Source organism: Glandiceps talaboti, chromosome 6 (assembly GCF_964340395.1).
Source record: "Glandiceps talaboti chromosome 6, keGlaTala1.1, whole genome shotgun sequence".
NCBI lineage: Eukaryota > Metazoa > Hemichordata > Enteropneusta > Spengelidae > Glandiceps > Glandiceps talaboti.
The window spans coordinates 2,861,477-2,883,432 of NC_135554.1; the positions used below are offsets into that span (position 1 = coordinate 2,861,477).

The window sequence follows — 21,956 nt, forward strand, 5'->3', positions numbered from 1 at the left end:
GTGGTGTTTCTATCAGATTGCTGTATGTGGTGTTTCTATCAGATTGCTGTATGTGATGCTTTATCAGATTGCTGTATGTGGTGTTTCTATCAGATTGATGTATGTGGTGTATCTATCAGAGTGCTGTATGTGGTGTTTCTATCAGATTGCTGTATGTGGTGTTTCTATCAGATTGCTGTATGTGGTGTTTCTATCAGAGTGATGTATGTGGTGTTTCTATCAGATTGCTGTATGTGGTGTTTCTATCATAGTGCTATATGTCATGTATCTATCAGATTGTTGTATGTGGTATTTCTATCAGAGTGCTATATATCATGTTTCTATCAGATTGTTGTATGTGGTGTATCTATCAGATTGCTGTATGTGGTGTTTCTATCAGAGTGCTGTATGTGGTGTTTCTATCAGATTGCTGTATGTGGTGTTTCTATCAGATTGCTGTATGTGGTGTTTCTATCAGAGTGATGTATGTGGTGTTTCTATCAGATTGCTGTATGTGGTGTTTCTATCATAGTGCTATATGTCATGTTTCTATCAGATTGTTCTATGTGGTGTATCTATCAGATTGCTGTATGTGGTGTTTCTATCAGATTGCTGTATGTGGTGTATCTATCAGATTGCTGTATGTGGTATTTCTATCAGAGTGCTATATGTCATGTTTCTATCAGATTGTTGTATGTGGTGTATCTATCAGATTGCTGTATGTGGTGTTTCTATCAGATTGCTGTGTCTGGTGTTTCTATTCAGAGTGCTGTATGTGGTGTTTCTATCAGAGTGCTATATGTCATGTTTCTATCAGATTGCTGTATGTCTTGTTTCTATCAGATTGCTGTATGTCCTGTTTCTATCAGATTGCTGTATGTAGTGTTCCTATCAGATTGCTGTGTGTGGTGTTTCTATCAGAGTGTTGTATGTGGTGTTTCTATCAGATTGCTGTATTGCTGTATGTAGTGTTTCTATCAGATACTTAGCTGTATGTGGTGTTTCTATCACATTGCTGTATGTGGTGTTTCTATCACATTGCTGTATGTAGTGTTTCTATCAGATTGCTGTATGTGGTGCTTCTATCAGATTGCTGTATGTGGTGTTTCTATCAGATTGCTGTATGTGGTGTTTCTATCAGAGTGCTGTATGTGGTGTTTCTATCAGATTGCTGTATGTGGTATTTCTATCAGAGTGCTATATGTCGTGTTTCTATCAGATTGCTGTATGTGGTGTTTCTATCAGATTAATGTATGTGGATTCTATCAGATTAATGTATATTATGTTTCTGTCAGATTAATGTATATTATGTTTCTGTCAGTTTGCTGTATGTCATGTTACTATCAGATTAATGTATGTGGTGTTTCTATCAGATTGCTGTGTATGGTGTTTCTATCAGATTGCTGTATGTGGTGTTTCTATTAGATTGCTGTATGTGGTGTTTCTATCAGAGTGCTGTATGTGGTGTTTCTATCAGTGCTATATGTCATGTTTCTATCAGATTGTTGTATGTGGTGTATCTATCAGATTGCTGTGTGTGGTGTTTCTATCAGATTGCTGTATGTCCTGTTTCTATCAGATTGCAGTATGTAGTGTTTCTATCAGATTGCTGTATGTGGTGTTTCTATCAAATTATTGTGTGTGGTGTTTCTATCAGAGTGTTGTATGTGGTGTTTCTATCAGATATTTAGCTGTATGTGGTGTTTCTATCACATTGCTGTATGTAGTGTTTGTATCAGATTGCTGTATATGGTATTTCTATCAGTGCTGTATGTGGTGTTTCTATCAGTGCTGTATGTGGTGTTTCTATCAGATTGCTGTATGTGGTGTTTCTATCAGAGTGCTGTATGTGGTGTTTCTATCAGATTGCTGTGTTCCATGTTTCTATCATTGCTGTATGTGGTGTTTCTATCAGATTGCTGTATGTAACGTTTCTATCAAATTGTTGTATGTGGTGTTTCTATCATTGCTATATGTGGTGTTTCTATCAAATTGTTGTATGTGGTGTTTCTATCACATTGCTGTATGTGACGATGTATGTGGTGATACAGTTACTTTAGTCTGCGCACAACATGTCAAGGTCATTGGTTGTGGTATTTATTAACTGTATACTTACCAATACACATTTGTATCATATGACATTTCTGACCCGTCTTATATTTGAACTGTATGTTGGCAAGGAAAGGATACTCTGTGATTTCACGGTTTTAATCAAAATATGAATGTTAAAGATGATAAAATGTGTTGGTTTCGTTCCCTTTTATTTATCAGTATGGGACGAGACGTTGATCAAAACACCTCTGCGCTCCCTTTGTAATAGGTGGAAGTGACTCGTGGACTTGGACACTACTTGCGCTGTCTACTACCACATGGCAGCAAGTGACGTAAGGATCAATAAGAAGTTTTGTTTATGGTCAGTTCTGCTAGCAACTCAAAAACCATGGTGTGTTGTCAAGCTTTAATACGGGTGTAAGAACAGATAGAGTCGGCAAAGTGTCATGAAAAAAACTAGTGTTCACAGTGATTGTTTTTCGTTGTGTGTGTCATATGTAGAGGACGACAAAATTGGCGTATTGACCTCGCAGTGCTTCCTCCAGCCAAACTACATGTATGTAAATTATTATTTTTGAATAGTAAGTATGTTTATTACGCACATTTTTGCATAACCGCAAACACAGATTATGCATCTTGTAGAGAAGTGGCTACTTTATTACATCAACAGCCAATGAGAAAAGACACAAAATGAAAATGTCCCCACCAAATACCAAGGCAATCGCTCTGGCGGTTTTGACTTTAAGTCGTTTGCACACACACACACACACACACACACACACACACACACACACACATCTGCGCACACATATCCGCGCGCGCACGCACACACACACACACACACGCACACACACACACACACACACACACACACACACACACACACACACACATTTAACTATGCCTAAAGATGCCTAAAGCATACTGAACCTCAGTTCAGTTGTGCTAAAAATTTGGAAAATAAAATTCCAATTCAAAATGTTCTTTTTGGCCTACTCGGCTTGCCATATTGGTACTCTGGTGTAAATATTTATAGCTGATTGAGAGATAAATTTTTAACAAGAAATAGAAGAAGATATTACTTGTACAATATTACGGATGCTGTTAACGCTTTTATATCCTCGGGCGAATTACTGACAGAATCACGTGACATTATCAGTATTACCCAGTCTCGTAATACTAATACAGTACTATAATGTTGAATACAGAAAACCGGGTTTTTTTCATAGACACTTGCCATGATCAGTAACGGTAGTATAGTCTTCTAGATATCCAAACCAACTACTGGTCCCCGAGTATGTTGTGATCATATTATATTTGCAGGCGAGAAAGCATTCACTTTCAAATTGCAAGGAAAACCTAAAGCCTAGAAAAATGTCAACCTTTTCGTCTTAAATTATTCCAATATGTATTTCTCTTATATATTATGTATAGCTATGACATAACTATGTCAAGTATACTATACTACTATACTCAAATTTGGAATTTTGTTGTTGGGCACTCTGGTTTGACATTGGGAAAGAGATGAGATTGCGTAGATGGGGACTCCGATAGGTCTTCACTCTCCGCCAAGTGTGGTGGAGAACGTAGGGTGCCCGGAACATGTAACATGTATATTTAAACCTATAATAAACCTATAATTTAGCGTACTGTGTATATCATTTCCTAACACAGATGTACAGCATAAAGTATTAATTTTATTTTGTAGTTTTGGTATTATACATAACTCTGAAGTCCGGTAGGTTAGTTGTTGATTCAATCGTATCATCTTTATTTTCTTTCTGTACTCCAACATCTATAGTCTGCAAGGTACGCCGTGACGAGGTGACACGACGGATCTTAGTCTGCAACATCTACTGTCACTATAATATAAGGGATGGTATAGTATGGTACAGGGGACCCGATACCGGCGTGGATGAAAAGACTGACATTTTTTGTTTAAAAATACTGCCAATGGCATTGTAGCACAACAGTACAGTTTTTAAAAATGTTTATCCATATGCTAGTCCATGTTAACAATAGGTGTTAACTTGTTGAATGACTATCCAGTTGCCTATCCAACCATGTTGCTATCTTTGCCATATACACGATCACTTGGCTGTTTTGACCAAAATATACTGCCAATTGGTTGTTGCTAAGGGTGTGGTCATGGTTGCTAGGGCCAATTGTGTCAAAATATTTTGAAGAAAATCTGCATAATAACACTTCTAGAAACATCTCACCAAGTTTCAGTCTCATTGACAAAGTAATTTGTGAGATATAAGTTTTTGACCAAAAATGAACATTTTTACACCTAATTTGCATATCACTCATGACATCATTGTATCCTTAATATTTCTTCATCTATACATTCCTAGATGCATTCCCATTATATTTCAGCCCATTCTGCTTAGTAGTTTTGGAATTATTGATTTTTGACCAAAAAGACACATTTTAGCCCTAATTTGCATATTACTGATGGAATCATCATGCCATGAACAATCTCACTTTTAACTTTACACACACTTAAGAATGTTCCCATCAAATTTCGCACCGATCTGCCCAGTAGTTTCTGAGTTTAAGGAGTTTTTTTTACCAAAAATCACATTTCTTGAACCAAGTGATACGATCATTTTCATTGAACAATTTCCCAACTAGACTCCACAAGTAATGTCCCCACCAAATATCAAGGCAATCGGGTTGGCAGTTTTTTATTTTATGTTGTACACACACACACACACACACACACACACACACACACACACACACACGCACACACATACCTGTACATACATACATACATACATACATACATACATACATACAGACAGACAGACAGACAGACAGACAGACACCGCTCGATGCCTATAACACTACTGAACCCACATTGTAGTTCAGTTGTGCTGAAAACCTTACAAGAATAGGTTGAAAAAAAGAGACAAATACTTGCATTATTTTCTGACTTTATCTACATAGGAGTGAACAATTCAATGTATTTAGACAATTTGAAATCTATTGTATGTAAATTATGTCATCTGTCATTATAGTACTGTTTTCTTTCCAAAAGCACATTATGCATACGTCGTGTAATATTTATGGCCCGTCATGAGCTAAATATACTACTGCAGTACTATATTTCATGGAGCATTAAGCAGTAGTGTTATATATATTCAGGAGAGACAAAGTTCAAAGAGACCGAGACCGAGACAAACAGAGAGAAAGAGACTGACACAAAACAGAAAAGTAAATAGAAGCAGAGAGAGGCAGAGAAAGGGACCGAGAGATACTCAGACATACATACAGACAGACGGACAGACGGACAGACAGACAGACAGACAGACAGACAGACAGACAGACAGACAGACAGACAGACAGACACACACACAGACTGAGACAGGGTGAAAGAGACAGAGGGATGGAGACAAAAAGAGTCTGAGAGGCAGAGAGAGCGAGCGAGCGAGCGAGAGAGAGAGAGAGAGAGAGAGAGAGAGAGAGAGAGAGAGAGAGAGAGAGAGAGAGAGAGAGAGAGAGAGAGAGAGAGAGAGAGAGAGAGAGAGAGAGAGAGAGAGAGAGAGAGATTTCCAACTAGTTTCCGTTTACCGCATAGGTAGAGGTAGTCCCGTCTTTTTCGACTTCCCCTATTCGAATTCATTTCATTTGCTTTGTGCTACAAGCTGATGTAGACGTTTAGTGACATCACAGCAAAAACTTTGAGGGAGTACCAAAGACTTTGTTGGGCAACTTCCATCGGCGTTGTTTTATAGGACTCCATAACGCCCGACTGCTAAGGTTGTACATAAGCATAAGTAGAGGGTGTAAGACATTGCAGAGGGCGAGGATCGTGGTGGGTGGGAAAAGGAGATGGACTTGATGGGGAGGGACAGTACAAGATAACCAATAATACTTATTCATCACACACTCACAGTATTCAATTTTCGGACGCAAACATCTCATGTATACAATGAAACATATTTTTATAACTTGCTGTAATATATTATTTTATTCGTTAACAGAAATCTTAAAAGAGAAATTTAGAACTAAATTCAAAAAAACAAAAAATAAAGAAAAAATAGAAAATACGGCAGAAATATCAGAACGTCAATCAGCTAAAGAAAGTTAGTGGTGTGGTGTGCTAGAACTTTTTTAGTTAAAAAATATTGCCTTAAATATCGAAAAGTCTTTTTAATGATATGGTGAAATTAATGACAGTAATCAAGATGTAACTTCGGGTAAAAAATAATTACATCTTCACGAAGTCCGAACCTCGTAGTCATTTATGTACGTAGGCTTTCGCATTTGCTAACAGATCTTCCATCAGCATCTCTGACACATTGGCACCTCTTGTAGGTCTTCTCAACCTCGTATTTGATCTGCTTGACTACATTCCCTGGTACTTTTTTCATATAATCTTCGTCGTTGTTTCTCATCATATCGAGTCTGTACAAGGATCCTATGGAATAGAATACGTAATGAGTACAGTGTGACAAACCCCAGACGACTGAGATGAGAGATATGGAAGCTGGTACTCTAGAATGGCAACGTTTCGTGCCTATCATTCTAAAATCGTAGGCAGTTACATAATATATCAACTCATATTTTCTCAAATTAAATTTTGGACTGGTGACTGTCAAAGTAGGACACATGATAAAATGTCATATTTGTTGAAAAGTTCGGTGTCTCAAAAAGTATATTTACTGTGTACAAGTTGCCGAATCATAAGTATTGTACTGTCTAATTAATAATTCCAAATGGTAATGAAAGCTTACCCCTAGTAGCAGATGACAGTTTAGCATAACTCTCGCCAACTCTATCAAGGAGTTTGAAGGTAGCCTTGTCCTTTCCGCTGATGATGGTCTGGTCGTGGGTGATTCCAAAAATTCTCTTGCCCTTGTAGAGTTCGGAATATTCGGAGATAACATTCAAGATGATGGCGTTCTCCTCAAAGAGGGATTGGAGGGATTCAATAGACAGGGAGGTGTTGACAGCCTGTAAAAGGTCGAGAGTGAGAAAACTTAACACAAATTTACAATCGAATACAAGCACATTTACACTTTAAAGCAGAAACGAATACTGTCCAAGATGACAGTTTACCGACATGTTTATCAACTCTTTTATAACATGTATTTTTTAAAGCTTGGGCAAGATCTAATATGTTTTAACACGACAATAATTAATATCATCCCACTTTTGGAGGAGACTGAGCCCTCTTCATCAGATTTGGGTTAGGAGTTGTATGAATAACGATGATATTATCTATAGACAGCATTTGTGTCTGTGTAAAGAACTATCTACTTCGTTTACAGTTGTACAAGTTGTTATGGGTGAACTTAATTTGTCTGAAAGTATACTTACAGAGCGTTCATCTTCAGTAACCAAGATGACCAGACGGCTTGCTTGTGGGCGGAACTTAGCTTCTGTTGCCAATTTCAGGGCTTCAAAAGCATCGGTAGCATATTTTCCTTGGAATTTCAGAGCCTTGGCACCTTTGTAGAAGTTGTTTTCATCACCATAGAGGTTACCACGGATTGTGTGTTGGTGGGCTGGAGCATGAACATCACTTCCACCATATCCGATAAGCATGTATCGGTTATCTGCGATACCATTTTCCTGCATCTTCTTTTCCAAACTGCTGACAAAGTTCTTCAATTGTTCTTCTGGTCTGCCTTCGACGGTCATCTTCTCACTTTCGGATACCACCAAGATGATATCAGCTGTAAGTTTGTTGTCTTCAATCCATCTTTCATTAAGGACTCTTTCGCGGGCACCATCAGCACATTTCTCACATTCGTTGGTCTGGTTCAAGAATACACCCTTTGCACGGCACATAGCAACATAGGCAGCAGTGCTAGTACAGATGGCCTTCTGTGGTTCAGCAAGTTGACATTCAGATGAGTCTGTCTTGCATGCTGTCATGAATGGTTCAGGCTTGATTTCATCGAAGCATGGGGCAAATGGAGATTGGTGGCTCTTAAAGAGCACTTCACAGAGTGGAGATGGTGGGCTGTTGCATGGTCTGTCATACCAGCCAATGTAGTTGGGGTCACGTCCTGGGTTCTTCTTGCAAGATGGATTGCCAGATACCTCATAGGAGTTCAGGAAGTCGATGATGTTAGAGGTGTTTCTGCCATCACGCTTGCGCCAGTCATTGCTTGGTTCATTATCGCTGGTTCCGAGCAGACCAAGGGTCTTGTTGCGGTACCATCCACTGATGTTCACCATGCAGTTGAAGTTCTTGGAATCACAGAGCAGGGAGATGCCATACACAGTTGTTACATTGACGTAGTCACCTTTGCGGGTCACGGTAACATTACCATTCTGTGTCTTGTATGGAAGTTCCTTTATCTTCTGGCTTCCATCAATGCGGACAACATTGTTGTTATCAATCTCAACAGCACAGTCACGTGTGATCAGAGTGATGGTATTTTCAGAAGAGAGAAGAGTGAAGTTCTTGTCAACGAAGTCACGAGCTAAGACATATAGACACTTGGAATTTTCATATTTGGGGATTTCATAGTAACGTCCGTCAAATGTGTAGACGTGTTTGTCACCAAAGATCATTGCTGTCTTGACGAAATCTGGCATTTTTGGGAAAAGAAGGTGTCTGCTAAGGTATGGAATTCTTTTTGTCATGGTCTTGACAAGGTTGTATTGTGCAAGGATGATCTGCCATTGGCCTTCAGTCATGTTGGGGAAGCTTCTGAAGCTGGTCCAGTTGAATGGATGGCTGATGTTGACAGCAATGCTGTTGTTTCCAATAACAGCAACTTGGCTCAGAGCTGTGTTGACAAGATATTTAACGGTTTTAGGTACCTGTTGTTCTGTGGCGTTCCATACCTGGAGTGCCAATCTTTCGTAATGGCTGATGTTCTTGATCTCATTAATCATACGGTTTACTTCGTAGTAACGATACAGCCAGCCAGGCAGAGTGTTGTTCAGGTAGCTCATGCTGATATTATAGACTTCTGAGACAGTACCTGTGACATTCTTTGTGACGTTGAGGGCGAAGTACGTCCAGTTGTAGAGAGGAGTCTCCATGGTAAGGTTCTTGGCAAATTCAATGGTCATGTTGATGGTTCTGTTGGCGATCTGTGTGAAGTTGGTGACAGTGTAGTTGACCAGTTCAAAGATGGTGTGGTTGGTGATTCCAAATTCACGAATAACTTGGTTGATCAAACTGGTTTCATTATGGCTGACATTCTTAACCAATTCCCAGACTCTAAGGGTGTAGTTGGTGGTGACGTTGATGATCTCATTAACCACTGGTTTGACAAAAAGATCAATGGTTCTGTTGACTGTGGTATTTGCCATTACAAAACTAGTATTCAAGAGGTTCAAGGTGTGGTTCAAAATGCGTGGGTGCCATGTCAAATTAGCATAGATGACGTCACTTCTGTTCAGGGACAGGAAGAAGGCAAGATCTGTCACATTGATTTGAGGATGGGAAGCATTCTGGTGCATAAGTGTTACATTGATCAAACTGTTATTCATCTGTCCAATAAGACTGATGCAACCATATCCTGGAGCTGTTACATTGACAAATACACTATCATTCTTCATGGTCTGGTTAAGACTGATGTTGACCAGTGGGCCAGTGACATTGATGAAGAAAGTTTGGTTCAAGATTGTGAGGTTCAGGGCCTGGAAGGTGCTGTTCACTGTGACATTAGCAAATGGTGTGGTCATGTTCCAGAAGAGTGTGTGGTTGAACAGGGTAGCATTTGGTACCAAAGAGCTGTTGCTGCTGATCTTGAAGTCATGGTCCAGACTCATGTTCAGGACTTTGCTTGTCACATTAGCCTGCAGGGTGTGGTTCAAAACAGTGCTGTTTGGTTCCAGACTACAGTTGGTGCTGATGTACAGAGTGTGGTTTACACTTGCATTTACAAGAGGGGTGCTGACATTTCCAAGGAGGTAGTGCTTCAGAACAGTGCTGTTTGGTTCCATACTACAATTGGAGCTGATGTACAGAGTATGGTTGACACTACCATTGATGAGAGCACTAGTCAGGTTGGCAATCAAAGTATGGTTCATTACAGTGCTGTTTGGTTCCAAACTGCAGTTAGTACTAATGTAAAGAGTGTGGTTGACGGTGAGGTTTGCCAGGACGCTGGTCAGGTTACCAACCAGTGTGTGGTTCAAGACAGTGCTGTTTGGTTCCAAGCTGCTGTTAGAACTGATGTACAAGGTGTGATTCATGGTAAGATTGGCCAGAATGCTGGTAAGGTTGGCTGACAGGGTATGGTTCAAAACGGTGCTGTTTGGCTCCAAGCTGCTGTTAGAACTGATGTACAAGGTGTGATTCATAGTAAGATTGGCCAGAATGCTGGTAAGGTTGGCTGACAGGGTATGGTTCAAAACGGTGCTGTTTGGTTCCAAGCTGCTGTTAGTGCTGATGTAGAGAGTGTGATTCATGGTCATGTTAGCCAAAAGGCTGGTAAGATTGGTTGTCAAAGTATGATTCAACACAGTGCTGTTTGGCTCACTGGAGCAGTTGGTGCTGATGTAAAGTGTGTGATTTGCTGTTAGGTTAGCATAGGCACTAGAGAGGCTTGCAGACAAGGTGTGATTAAGGACAGTGCTATTTGGCTCCAAGCTGCTGTTGCTGCTCAAGTAGAAAGTGTTGTTCATGGTCATGTTGGCAATGGGACCAGTCATGTTGACATAGAGGGTGCTGTTGATGAATGTGGAGTTTGGTTCCAGAGTGCTGTTGTAGGCCATCAACAGAGTACCATTGACTGTCAGGTTGGCTGGTTTGCTGGTCATGTTCATAAACAAGGTGTGATTCATCATTGTGGCATTCAGCTGCATGGTGTGGTTGAGTGTGGCATTTGCAATGTATGGGCTGGTGAAGTTGATGAAAGTGGTGGAATTCATACTTGAGTTGAAGATCATCATAACAATCTCACGGACAGGCTGAATGGTTGTCATGGTGCTATTGATGGTAACATTAACCATTCTCATCAGGGATTCTCTCAGCTCTTCTGTCTTGATTTCGTCAATCTTTTCACTGATGTATTCCAAATTGTATTCCCAATCCCAGACCATTTTTGGCATGGTAATGTTGGTGATGTTGAGATTCATGATGTATGCAGGAGTGTACATCATGACCATCTTCTTCAGTGGCTCTGGTGTGAGTTCATCAACCATCTTTGGTACCTCTCTTGTCATTTCCATCAGTGGTGCCCTCAAAGCTTGGAGTTCTGGGAGTTTCATTTTTCTGATTGGCTTCAGAATTGTGTTATCCAAGAAGGTAATGTTAAGAGGATTGACCCACCTTTGGAGACGGTCCTTGTAAATGGCAAGCTCATCCTTGACCATGGTGAGATTGACTTTGGTCAGGTTCATGGATTTGACAACATCAAGAGTGCGGTTTACGGTAGCGTTGGCCATTCTAAGGGCTTCACCAAATGTAGCATTCCACATCTTGTAAAGAGTCACGTTGACTGCTGGGCCATCCTTGATGATCTGGTTAGTCAAATTCAAGTTGAAGAGTGGGTGGCTGGCATTCAGAGAAATGCTGATGTTGCTCGCCTTGATGGTGACGTTACCTGTAGCAAGGAGACAGATGTTGTTGTTGTGATTAGTATAGGTAATTGTGTAAAATCTTAGTAATATGTTATTTGAAAGTAAATATATGAAAGATTGTTTAGAAATGTAACTTTACATTATGTAAGACCTCGTGTCACTATAATAAACTAATTTACTACTACTACTACTACTACTACTACTACTACTACTACTATATGTAATAGACATATATCTTTATACACTACTTACTTTGCATGGAGTGGTTGAAAAGCTGAAGAGTCCTGTTGAGTGGAATACTTATATTGAAGACTGGAAGGGAGATGTTTCCAATAATGTTTGGGATGGGAATGGAGATGTTCAGTCTCTTCAATGGTTCAGTTACACTCTCTGGGATCATTTCCCGGATCTTATCAACGATTGGGATGGTGAAGTTGTTGATTGGCAAAGTGTAGTTGGTGCTACCAGTGCTGTTGAATAGCCAGACCAGACCAGACTCAGTACTGTTCAAGATTGTGTGGTTCATGGACATGTTGAATAGAGATCCAGTGAGGTTGAACACCATGCTGACATTGTAGGAGGAGTGGGTGTAATTCAAGATTGAAGTGAAGTTCTGGGTGATGAGACTGTTGTTGCCTGAGATGTTGTATGATACAACAATACCCTGAGTGTTGTTCAATACTGAAGCATTGATGCTGATGTTAGACTGCAAATAATAGGAAAAAAAACATGTTTGCTTAGAATGGGGACAGGTATGAGCGAGTTGATAAACACATTTTCAAAAATGTTCAGATAATTAAAGTTGTTTTTATTATTCATTTCAAAATATTTCACATTACATTTTATAGCCACACATATAATTTGATAGCATCTCTGTATGCTTGTACCAAGGTTTAGGTATTCTAACTATGCAATTTAATGGACTAAAATGTTCATCAGCATGGAATATTGAAAGATTAAAAAAGTTATAACACACAAACAGTTCAACATTTGAGTTCGAAACTTTGAACTGGTTGTGCATTATAACCTTTGAAAATCGTATGCTATGTAATACTGTTATCAAATCGTATGCTATGTAATACTGTTATCAAACGAAAACACAATCACACTAAGTGTGTGTTACCGCAAACATTTCTTTAAAATGTAACATTAATGTGTGATACTTACGTTTATGAGTGGCAAAGTGATGTTCCAGTTGGTCCAATAGCTGATGTTGGCATTGTTGACTCTGCTATCGTTGACAAGTTTACCAATGATTGTAAGGTTTTGGATATTGGTCTTGTTGAATGGGTTCATTACACTAATGTTGAAGCTGGTGGTGATAACTTCTGGGTATGGTTTGCTGGATGGGACAGTGTCATTGCGGATGGCAAAGGCCATGCTAGCATTGTACCAGTTTGGAACGTAGGTGTATGCCTCCTCACCAAAAGTGTCTGTTGAAATAAATCAAGTAGACATAAGTTAAGGATGAATTTTGCATCCAAATTGTTTGCATAGCATAAATTGAGTAATTTACAATGGTACTTCAAAACAATGATGGTTAATTGCTGCATTAGAAACTTAAATGGCTTCTGGCTATGTTACTGGTTTACAATCATTGGTGTAATTTTCATATGCAACAGGTAGATTTGTTTAATAAACTTACCAATGTACTTCTGGCGAAGTCTACTACTGTATTTGGCAACATCTTCTTTCAGGGTCTTGTTTTGGCTGTAGATGGTGAAGTTGAGTGTTGTGTTGAACTCAATTGAGGTATTGACTACCTGGCTGAGAAGGGCAACGTGCCAGTTAGGGAGTGACATATTCCATACTCTCTCGATCTTCTCAATGATGGCTTCAGATCTGTTCTTGTATTCATAGGTAATATTCATTGTGCGTTTTTCACCATTGTTTACCCAGGAAGCATTCATGGCCTTGGTGGCATTCTGTGTGTTGTTCCAACGGGATAGGATTAGGGTGATGTTCTGTCTTCCAAAAGTTAAGTTAAGTTTGCTTTCGAGGAGGGTCTCATTTGACAGACTCTTGTTGACATGTTCGAAGTCAACCAAGAATTTGCTGTAATTTTCGGGCTTGATGGAATATTCTGGCCTCAATTGGTCCAGCATGGGTGTCTTGTCATCCCAATAGTAGGTGACATTGAAGGTTGAGCTCCAGTTTCCAGTCTTGTTAACCACATCACTTTCAACAGAGAAGAATAGGTCATTCAGGGAGATGTTCCAGGCATAGGAGTAGTTGTTGACTGGGATGATGATCTCTCTGCCATTTTCAATGCGGGTGATGTTCAAGGTTTCATTGCGCACTCTAATCCAGTTGCTGAAGTTCTTGCATCCATAGGTAGCATTGAAGCTTGCAACAAACTGGGTGAGGTTCTTCATTGGCTCAGAGAAGTTCTGGACACCAGCAGCCATCGAGATGTTCTTCAGTTCTGGGATAGTGAAGTTCCATACAAGCTCGGTCTTGTTGCGGTTCAGAGTCAGGAGTGATGAGATGTTGCGGGTCAGATTTTGTCCTAAAAGAAAGCAAAGCAGAACACAATTAGTTAGGATTATACCATATAGAAGACCAATGATATCTCAATGTTTGATAAATAAAAGCTTAAAGTTTGTGATACTAAGTGTTCACACTCACTATTCAGATGGTTTATCTGTGTCAAGTGATGCATTTAATCTCCTTTTGAGGAATGTAACCAATGGTACTAGTCTGAAATACATACCTGGTGCAGTGAAATTGACGACAATCATATCAATGATTTCAGCTACCTGCTTCTGTCTTCTCAGACCAAAATACTTCCTAACTGGTTTTTCCTCAGCAACAGGTCTCACAATTTTCTGGTATTTCATGAGAAGAGTGTATGCTGTGAGGTTGGCATCTGTGGGAACGACAGTCATGTTGAAGCTGGTTGGGCCAGTCAATGGGAAGCGTGGAGCACGGGTATCATAACTGGCATTGCTGTAGGCAAGACTTGTGCATAGATCAAGACCAAACAAGGCAGTGGTGTTAAGAAGGCTGCTGGTGCAGTTGGTCCATTCAGTACGGTTTTCCTTCATACCAGGCAGACGCTCAACTTTCTCTCCACGGACCAGATATTGCTCAGCGGAGACGTTGATCAGGTTGATTGGTTTCATGGTCTTGTTGATGTTGAATCTCAGCTCAGTTCCTTTCAAGGTGATGTTGCCAGCCAATTCAGAGGAATGGTACATGGTAGAATTCACTTGTACACCAGATTCACCATACAGAGGGATGTTCACACCAAAGCGACCAACAACTTCGACTGCTGCACTTGGGGCAATCAGACCACTGGCAACAATATCTTGCTGGATGTACTTACGCATATCAAACTTGCCTGCGAGTCTGAGAGAGACAACAGTTGTACCATTGAGGGAGATGTTCAACGGCAGACCCATACCAGTTGGAAGGACATGGTTAGCCTCCAAGAACATGTAGCTACGGGTAATGTTGTAGTCAATACCATCAGCAAGCTTTTTCAGGATGGTTGAGATAGATGGGATGTCGCTCAAAGTAAGGTTGGGGATGAGGTTCTTCAGATCATCAAGGTTGGCGAAACCAAGCTCATTGCCCAGGACCTTGATGTAGGCAGATGCTGCTGGTGGAAGCTGCATGTGGGACACATCATCATGGAGATCATTCAAAGCATTATGGATTTTGTTGGCAAGGAATTCTGGTTCCTTGAACTTCTTGATTTTGTCTTCCATTTTCCTGTAGGGCTCGTTGTTGTACTTGTTGTATTTGATGTCCCTTTCCTTTTTGCGGAGCATATCAGCTGGGTCATTACCAGTCAGGTTTTTGAAGAGAGCAATGAGGTTCCAATCTGGGAAGTATCCCTGGGGTCCGAAAAGACCTTCCAAGAGTGGTTCCATACCCTGGACATCAAGGCCAGTCTGAAATATTTAATTAAGACTTAATTAAATAATTAATTCTGGCAATTGTATATTTTAGACTGAAGAGGACTGTGTAATCACAAGAAAATATAACTTAAATTGAAATTGAAATTGCACAATTGAAAATACTTATTTAATGGATAAGATAACTACCAATTCAATCACAATTTTGATCATATTTTAACCTACCTCGAAAACGTTAAGAGATTTTCCCAAAATGTTGACAGTCATGTTGAGGACCAAAGATCTTGGCAAGAGACCCTCTGGGCTGTAGATCAGGTTGCTTTGCAGTTGAGCAGCAACAGTCTGGTTGATCCATGGCAGTTTGAAGGCCTTGGAGAACTCCATGTGACGGGAAAGTTTCATGAGGTCATGTTCAACTTCTGGCAGAGGGTTGGTTGAAAGGACGTTCCTCAGTTTTTCCTTCATGCTACAATAATAGAAACAGGTGGGGATGAACAAGATGTTCATTGTGAAATGATGTAATCAGACAAAAAAAGGATTTACTTACGACGCAAGTTAAATTTTACTGTGACATACACAGTGTTTGAAATATTCAACATTCTAAATCGACATGAATATTATCTTCTCTACAGTGAAAAGCAATGTCACCCCTGTGCTAATGTGAATATATTAACATTAAAAAAAATTAATGATAAATCAGTGAACTTAGTACATTTTAAGAGTTGGTTCCTCGGATTCCAAGATGCTGGTGATGTGAGAAGCAACAAAAGCACGGACTTGGAGCATATTTTCCTGTTTCAAAAGACCAACAATCTTGTGGAGGTTGATGGTGGATGGGTTCTTCATCAGCAGCAAGTAAGAAGCCAGTCTCATCTCAACATCCTTGGTAGCATCTTCAAGAACATTCATCAACTCCTCACGAAGTTCCTCAGTAGGATCCATGCGACGCATGGCCTGGATTGCTGCCAGAGATACATTTCTTGGGACTATGGCACTTTCAGCACATCTAATCAGTTTTGGCAGAACTTTGCTGCTACGGAGCCATTTGCTTTCATCATAGATTTGGATTGGTTTGCCCATGTTACCAATAGTCTTCAGGGCAAGAAGAATCTGACGGTTGTACTCAATCTTTTCGCTGTTTGAGACTTCATTGGCAAAAGGAGAGCAGTTGTCACCAATGATCTTACTCATCAGTTCAACACTGCGTGTGATTGGTTCAGGCAGCTGTAAAATACAAGTACACATTCTGGATAAGTAATTGTGAAACGTAAGTGTGAAATATTATTTATCAATTTATGTTTATATTTATATAACGTATTATATATCAATGCGTGTGGGTGTGTGTGCGTGTTTTGTCTCCTAATGATTGTCATTCAGGTATCCTGACTTGTGTTCATTTTTCTATCATAGAAACAATGGTATTGACAGTTTATGTTTTCTCGGGAATCTAGGTGACTCAATATCGGCCTAAACACAATGACATTGTATAATTTTTATCATATTTACCTTTCTCTTCTCCTCGATAGTCTTGTTGTTGCTGACATAGTTGTGAATCAAAGTACCAAGGGTCAACATGGCTGGACGGGTACGGAGAACATCAGCAATGCGGAGGGTCTCGTTTACAACTTGAAGAGATGGGTTTGGTTCAAAAGCAAGTGCGTACAGAAGAACGTCAGCGCGTGTTCCATTGATGGTGCTGTTGACGAGAGCAGTGGCTATGACTGAGATACACGGCCATGTTCCGCATTGTGGAAGAGCATCGATTATGTAGGATCTGGCCAATTCTTGTTCACGTGGAGTAGAGCAATTGCCGTGTTCGCTGCAGTTCCATGCGACTGGCAGAAGGTTGTGAAGAGTCTCGTTGTCAAGGGCACGCAGAGATGCGACCAGTTTGTTGAAAAGACGTGGAGCTTCAATGGTAGTCTCGTTGACAGTCTTGTTGACAAGTTCGAAGAGAACCTTCAGTGTAGTGTTCATGGTCTTGTTCATTGGTTCTGGTTCAACTTCAAATTCGTATGTGATGTTGGTGATACGTCTGCTGGCTGTTAGATAAGATTGAAAATCAAATTACTACGGTGTTCTTAGATGGCAACTTATAGAAATGAAAAACTGTTATTAGATATAATAGAAATGTTAAAGTGATCAGATATAGGATGACAAATACAGTAGGTAGTAATTTGACATTTTTTTATCCCCAATAACAGCTTTACCATGTTTTCTTTCTTTGAAAACAAATGTGAAACAGCATCGACCAAGTCTGAGTTTATAACTCAATAAATTGAAAAGGGAAAAGAGAGAAAGTATGTAAAAAGTCTGTAATTGTACAATTAATGATAAACATTTGCCACCTTTGAAATTAAATTTATTGAGTTTTATGAATTAAAATAAATTTGTCAGTCACTTTTCATTTTGATTTTTACTCATTATTTTTTTAGTTATTTTTTCTATTCTGTGTATTATTTTATAGCACTTACAATCATCCTTGGCCTTGGCAATGTTGATCTTCTCTGGTTTGTTTGCTCTTGTAAGGATTTGTGAGACGTTGGTCTGTACACCGGAGTTGTTGGCAGACATTGGCCACAGAGTGTGCATTTCAACACAGATGACCTCCTTGACGTAACCGTTAGAGCTCATGGTGTACGTACAATTTTGAGTGGAATTTACCATCTTCTGAACCATACTCTGTACAAAAAGAAATAAAGAAATATATGTAAATATCTGATAGAATATTACGAGTTTGTCAAATTTCCAACCTATTTTTAAAAAAATCGTCATTGAATCATTTGCAGTCAGTATAAATATATATGATGTCCTAATGACCGAGGAAGAGAGAGAGAGAGATTTCCAACTAGTTTTAAGTTAGAGGTACCCTATGTAGACGGACAGACGAACACTGACACACACACACACACACACACACACACACACACACACACACACACACACACACACACACACATGGATATATATAGATTGGATAGGTAGGTGGGTAGATAGATAGATAGATAGATAGATAGATAGATAGATAGATAGATAGATAGATAGATAGATAGATAAGTAGATAGATAAGTAGACAGACAGACAGACAGACAGACAGACAGACAGACAGACAGACAGACAGACAGACAGACAGACAGACTCAAATAAAATTCAAAACTCACAATGTTCCTGAGAAGTGAAAGTGGTGATTCTCTGGTGAAAGTCTTGTTTGGTCTGGTGCAGTTGCTCAAGTCCTTGTTCAACTGAACTTTACGAATCTGGTTTCCACTACGGATATCGAGGATCTTGGTTTCGGCAGTGCAGTTTCCAAAGACATCCTGGGTCTTGGGATATTGTTCCTGGTAAAGCTCATCATCAATTGGAAGTTGCAGAGTTGACATAATACCTCTCTTCATATTGAGGATGTGGACTGGTTCATCTACATGTGGCTGGATGCGGGTTACTTTGCCCTTGTTGACTTCCACTTTGAGAGAGTTTCTAGCCATCTCCCTGGAGAACTCACGAGTGTTGGGAGCGAGTCTGAAAGACTCTGAATCCTTAGACTCTGGGTTCTGTTCCAGGAGTTCGCACTTGGGTGTGCTGACGTAGAGCTGGCATCTCTGTGGCACCTCAACTTGGACATCACAGATGATCCTCATGCCAGTCCTCCTCTCGGAGGCACCAACAATACCAGACGTAGTCTGAGCCTCATATTGGTAGAAATATTTTTGTCCTTCTTTAAAGCGACTTGTTTCTACAAAAGAACAAACCTATGGTTAGCGCATAATGCAAAAAGAAAAATAAGATTTGGGTTTGTGTCGATTTTTAAAATAATTCATGGCAATACGTAATGCACACCTAAAAAAATATAGTGTTTGGCAAATATTATTGACTGATAAAATAAGAACGTAATTGGAATGTTATGATTATGAATTTTTTTCAGTCGAGATTTCAACTCGAGGTTTTTTTGTAATTCTTTTCTAACGTTGAATCCTAAAATCTAGGGTAAAAAATGTGATTGGAATTGTCAACAGACAAATATCAACTGAAATTAATTGAAATAAAAGTGAAACTCTCTTCGCTATGTAAAATACAAAATACTAAATAATACAACCCTTTCTTCTCGATTTTGATGTAAAGACTTTGATTTTCGGCGTACCTAATTCAATGTTTTATTGGCGAGAACTAAACCCAAAATACAGTACATGTAGTGAGTAGATTTTAAACTGAACGACGACGACTACATTAAAAACATTACAAAAACATGAAACAATTTCATCACGGGGCAGGAAAAATTATAATTTCAATTTAGAAATACAAAACAAATGACTTGAATGTATCATTCCAAACTGCTTTAGTGACGACGGGTTACATGTAATATCATCTTGTATATTTCCACCTATGAGGGCACTGTTCATTAGAAGCAAACAGAAATTTCTGTTCAACAACATCGAAGATTATTGGTTCATCGAGTGGTCAGTTTAAAGTATGAAACATTGTGATGACGTTATCCAGTCTGTACATTGGTATATATTTGGAAACGATGAAGTGTACTTTTTGATGTGGAAACATTTTTCTTCATAATATTGTTCGAAATTGGAAATTGAATAGTGGTATTTCCACAATGAGTAAGGTCTACGTACGTAGACAGGACGTAATACACTAGAGGTGAACAAAATCATACGATAAACTGAACTTTGCTCATCAGTTACATACAAAGTAGATTAAACGACGTGAAAAGTCATACATACAGAATGTAGTAGTATTCAGTAATAATCTACTGTACGTCTTATTTCATGATCAAAACAACGAATTTCGAAGTTTATATATAGTACGTTCATTACTATTTCAACAATAATTTAATAATTTGTTCCATTTTTTTAAACTAGACCCATACACCTGTATCTATGAGGTCATTTCTTTAGTAGATCTAATGACAGCATAGCAAAGTTGAAGTTATATGATTAGCATAAGTGACAATGACATCATCGTTTCAGGAGCTCATTTGCATATAAGTATTGTTACTTGTTTACAAGTTTTCACGCACTTGGCATGCTTGGCGCGAGACACTCTATCTTACGATAAACACAATTTTGCATAAATTATTAACAAGATGTGAGCTGTTTTGACAGTCTACATGTAGGGCTTATCTCTAACCGCAAACATTGTATGGAGTCAACAGATATATAAATCAAACTGCAGCCTACTTCCCCCTATATGTGACTCGCCACCTCCCATTACATCATGCATGTCACACCACTGCAGATAAAACATATGAACTTTCACGAAATAGAATTCGCACCTGGTGTTATCTAAATAGCATGACTAACTATAATTTGGGGAAATCCGATGAGATCATTTCTTAAGATCCCTAGAGTTGGATCGTAACCAGTGGCAACGTTCTACAGTTTATAGTAAAACTATAGACGTTGGAGAAATATTGTCAAACACTGAAATGTTAAAATCAATATCGACTATTCAGGTGACATTGTGTAAATGCTTCGATTGCAATACGTTGGGTCACTTCACTTCTCAGTGACTCTGTAAAGTCCTTATACATGCAAGTATGTGGATGACGCGCTGGATCCCTGTAACTTGTTGACGAAGACAACCCAATAACTTTGAATGCTGACCTTCGTATTCACAATGTAAATTACAATCCATTCAATGCAAATGAGCAGGGACCTGTTTACGCGATGAGATTTGCAGGGCTTGGAGATTTGTTTATGACCAAGTATCAAATCGAGCAAATCTTTCAAGCACAGTTGTACATCTTTGTCATATATACAGACTGTTCTGCTGAAAATGACAAATCCATCGACTCGAATTATTCGATATATAATAAAGAGACAGGGAAAAATGACTTGTTTAACTTACTGTCGCATTCAACTTCATCGTAGTAATTTCTCACTGCAATAAATAGAAATGAAAGTGTAAGGCATATGTGTTATATTGGCCAATTTAGTTAATCAAAGTAAAAACAAGACAAAAAGAAAACTTAATCGATTCCTAGCGAAGTCTTGACTGGTTTGTATGTACTATTGTCAAAGCGACTTTATGTACAGCCCCGTGCGCAAACAAAAGAACATCGCTTTCGTTGGCCGATGCCCCCCCCCCCCCCTCTAAGAAACGTCAAAGAAATCTGATGCTCCCATACAAAAACAAAAACAAGCGAAACTGTGGATCATGTTTAGTGAACGAAGCTACAATCCGTTTCTGGTTGCTGCCAGTTTTACGTAGCGTTTTGTAGAAAACATAGGTAATGAAAACAATTGAATGCCGGAAACAGATCGTGTGGAATTACAAGTTATCAATTTGATAGATGCAAAGAAGAAACTTTGTTTGAGAAAACTTCAAGTTCATGTTGCATTTCAAAGACAGAACAAGAAGGCTATATTTCTACAAGTGAAATTGAACTCTAAACATACCTGGGCCGGCAAATGCCGCAGTGATAGTTAACAGCACGACTAACAGCTTCATGATTGTGTATAGCTGATCTCCCTTTGAAAACCCACAGCTGCTTCATCAGTTTATATAGTGCCTCCCTCCTGGGGACCCCCCTACGCATGCGGGGTTAAG

General features: G+C 39.3%; 1 protein-coding gene across 1 annotated transcript; it reads right to left on the reverse strand.

Moving 5' to 3' along the window:
* Positions 1-5,997: 5,997 nt before the first annotated feature.
* On the reverse strand, positions 5,998-21,868 carry LOC144437068 (uncharacterized). The gene is made up of 14 exons (XM_078125938.1): positions 21,806-21,868; positions 21,255-21,287; positions 18,560-19,131; positions 17,873-18,080; positions 16,905-17,440; positions 16,111-16,622; positions 15,624-15,864; positions 14,249-15,434; positions 13,181-14,044; positions 12,703-12,968; positions 11,788-12,241; positions 7,363-11,558; positions 6,777-6,996; positions 5,998-6,460 (listed from the first exon to the last, which is right to left on the reverse strand). Exons 1-14 carry the CDS (start codon positions 21,855-21,857, stop codon positions 6,285-6,287), a joined length of 9,516 nt encoding a protein of 3,171 aa, XP_077982064.1. The 5' UTR covers positions 21,858-21,868; the 3' UTR covers positions 5,998-6,284.
* Between the last annotated feature and the right edge of the window lie 88 nt (positions 21,869-21,956).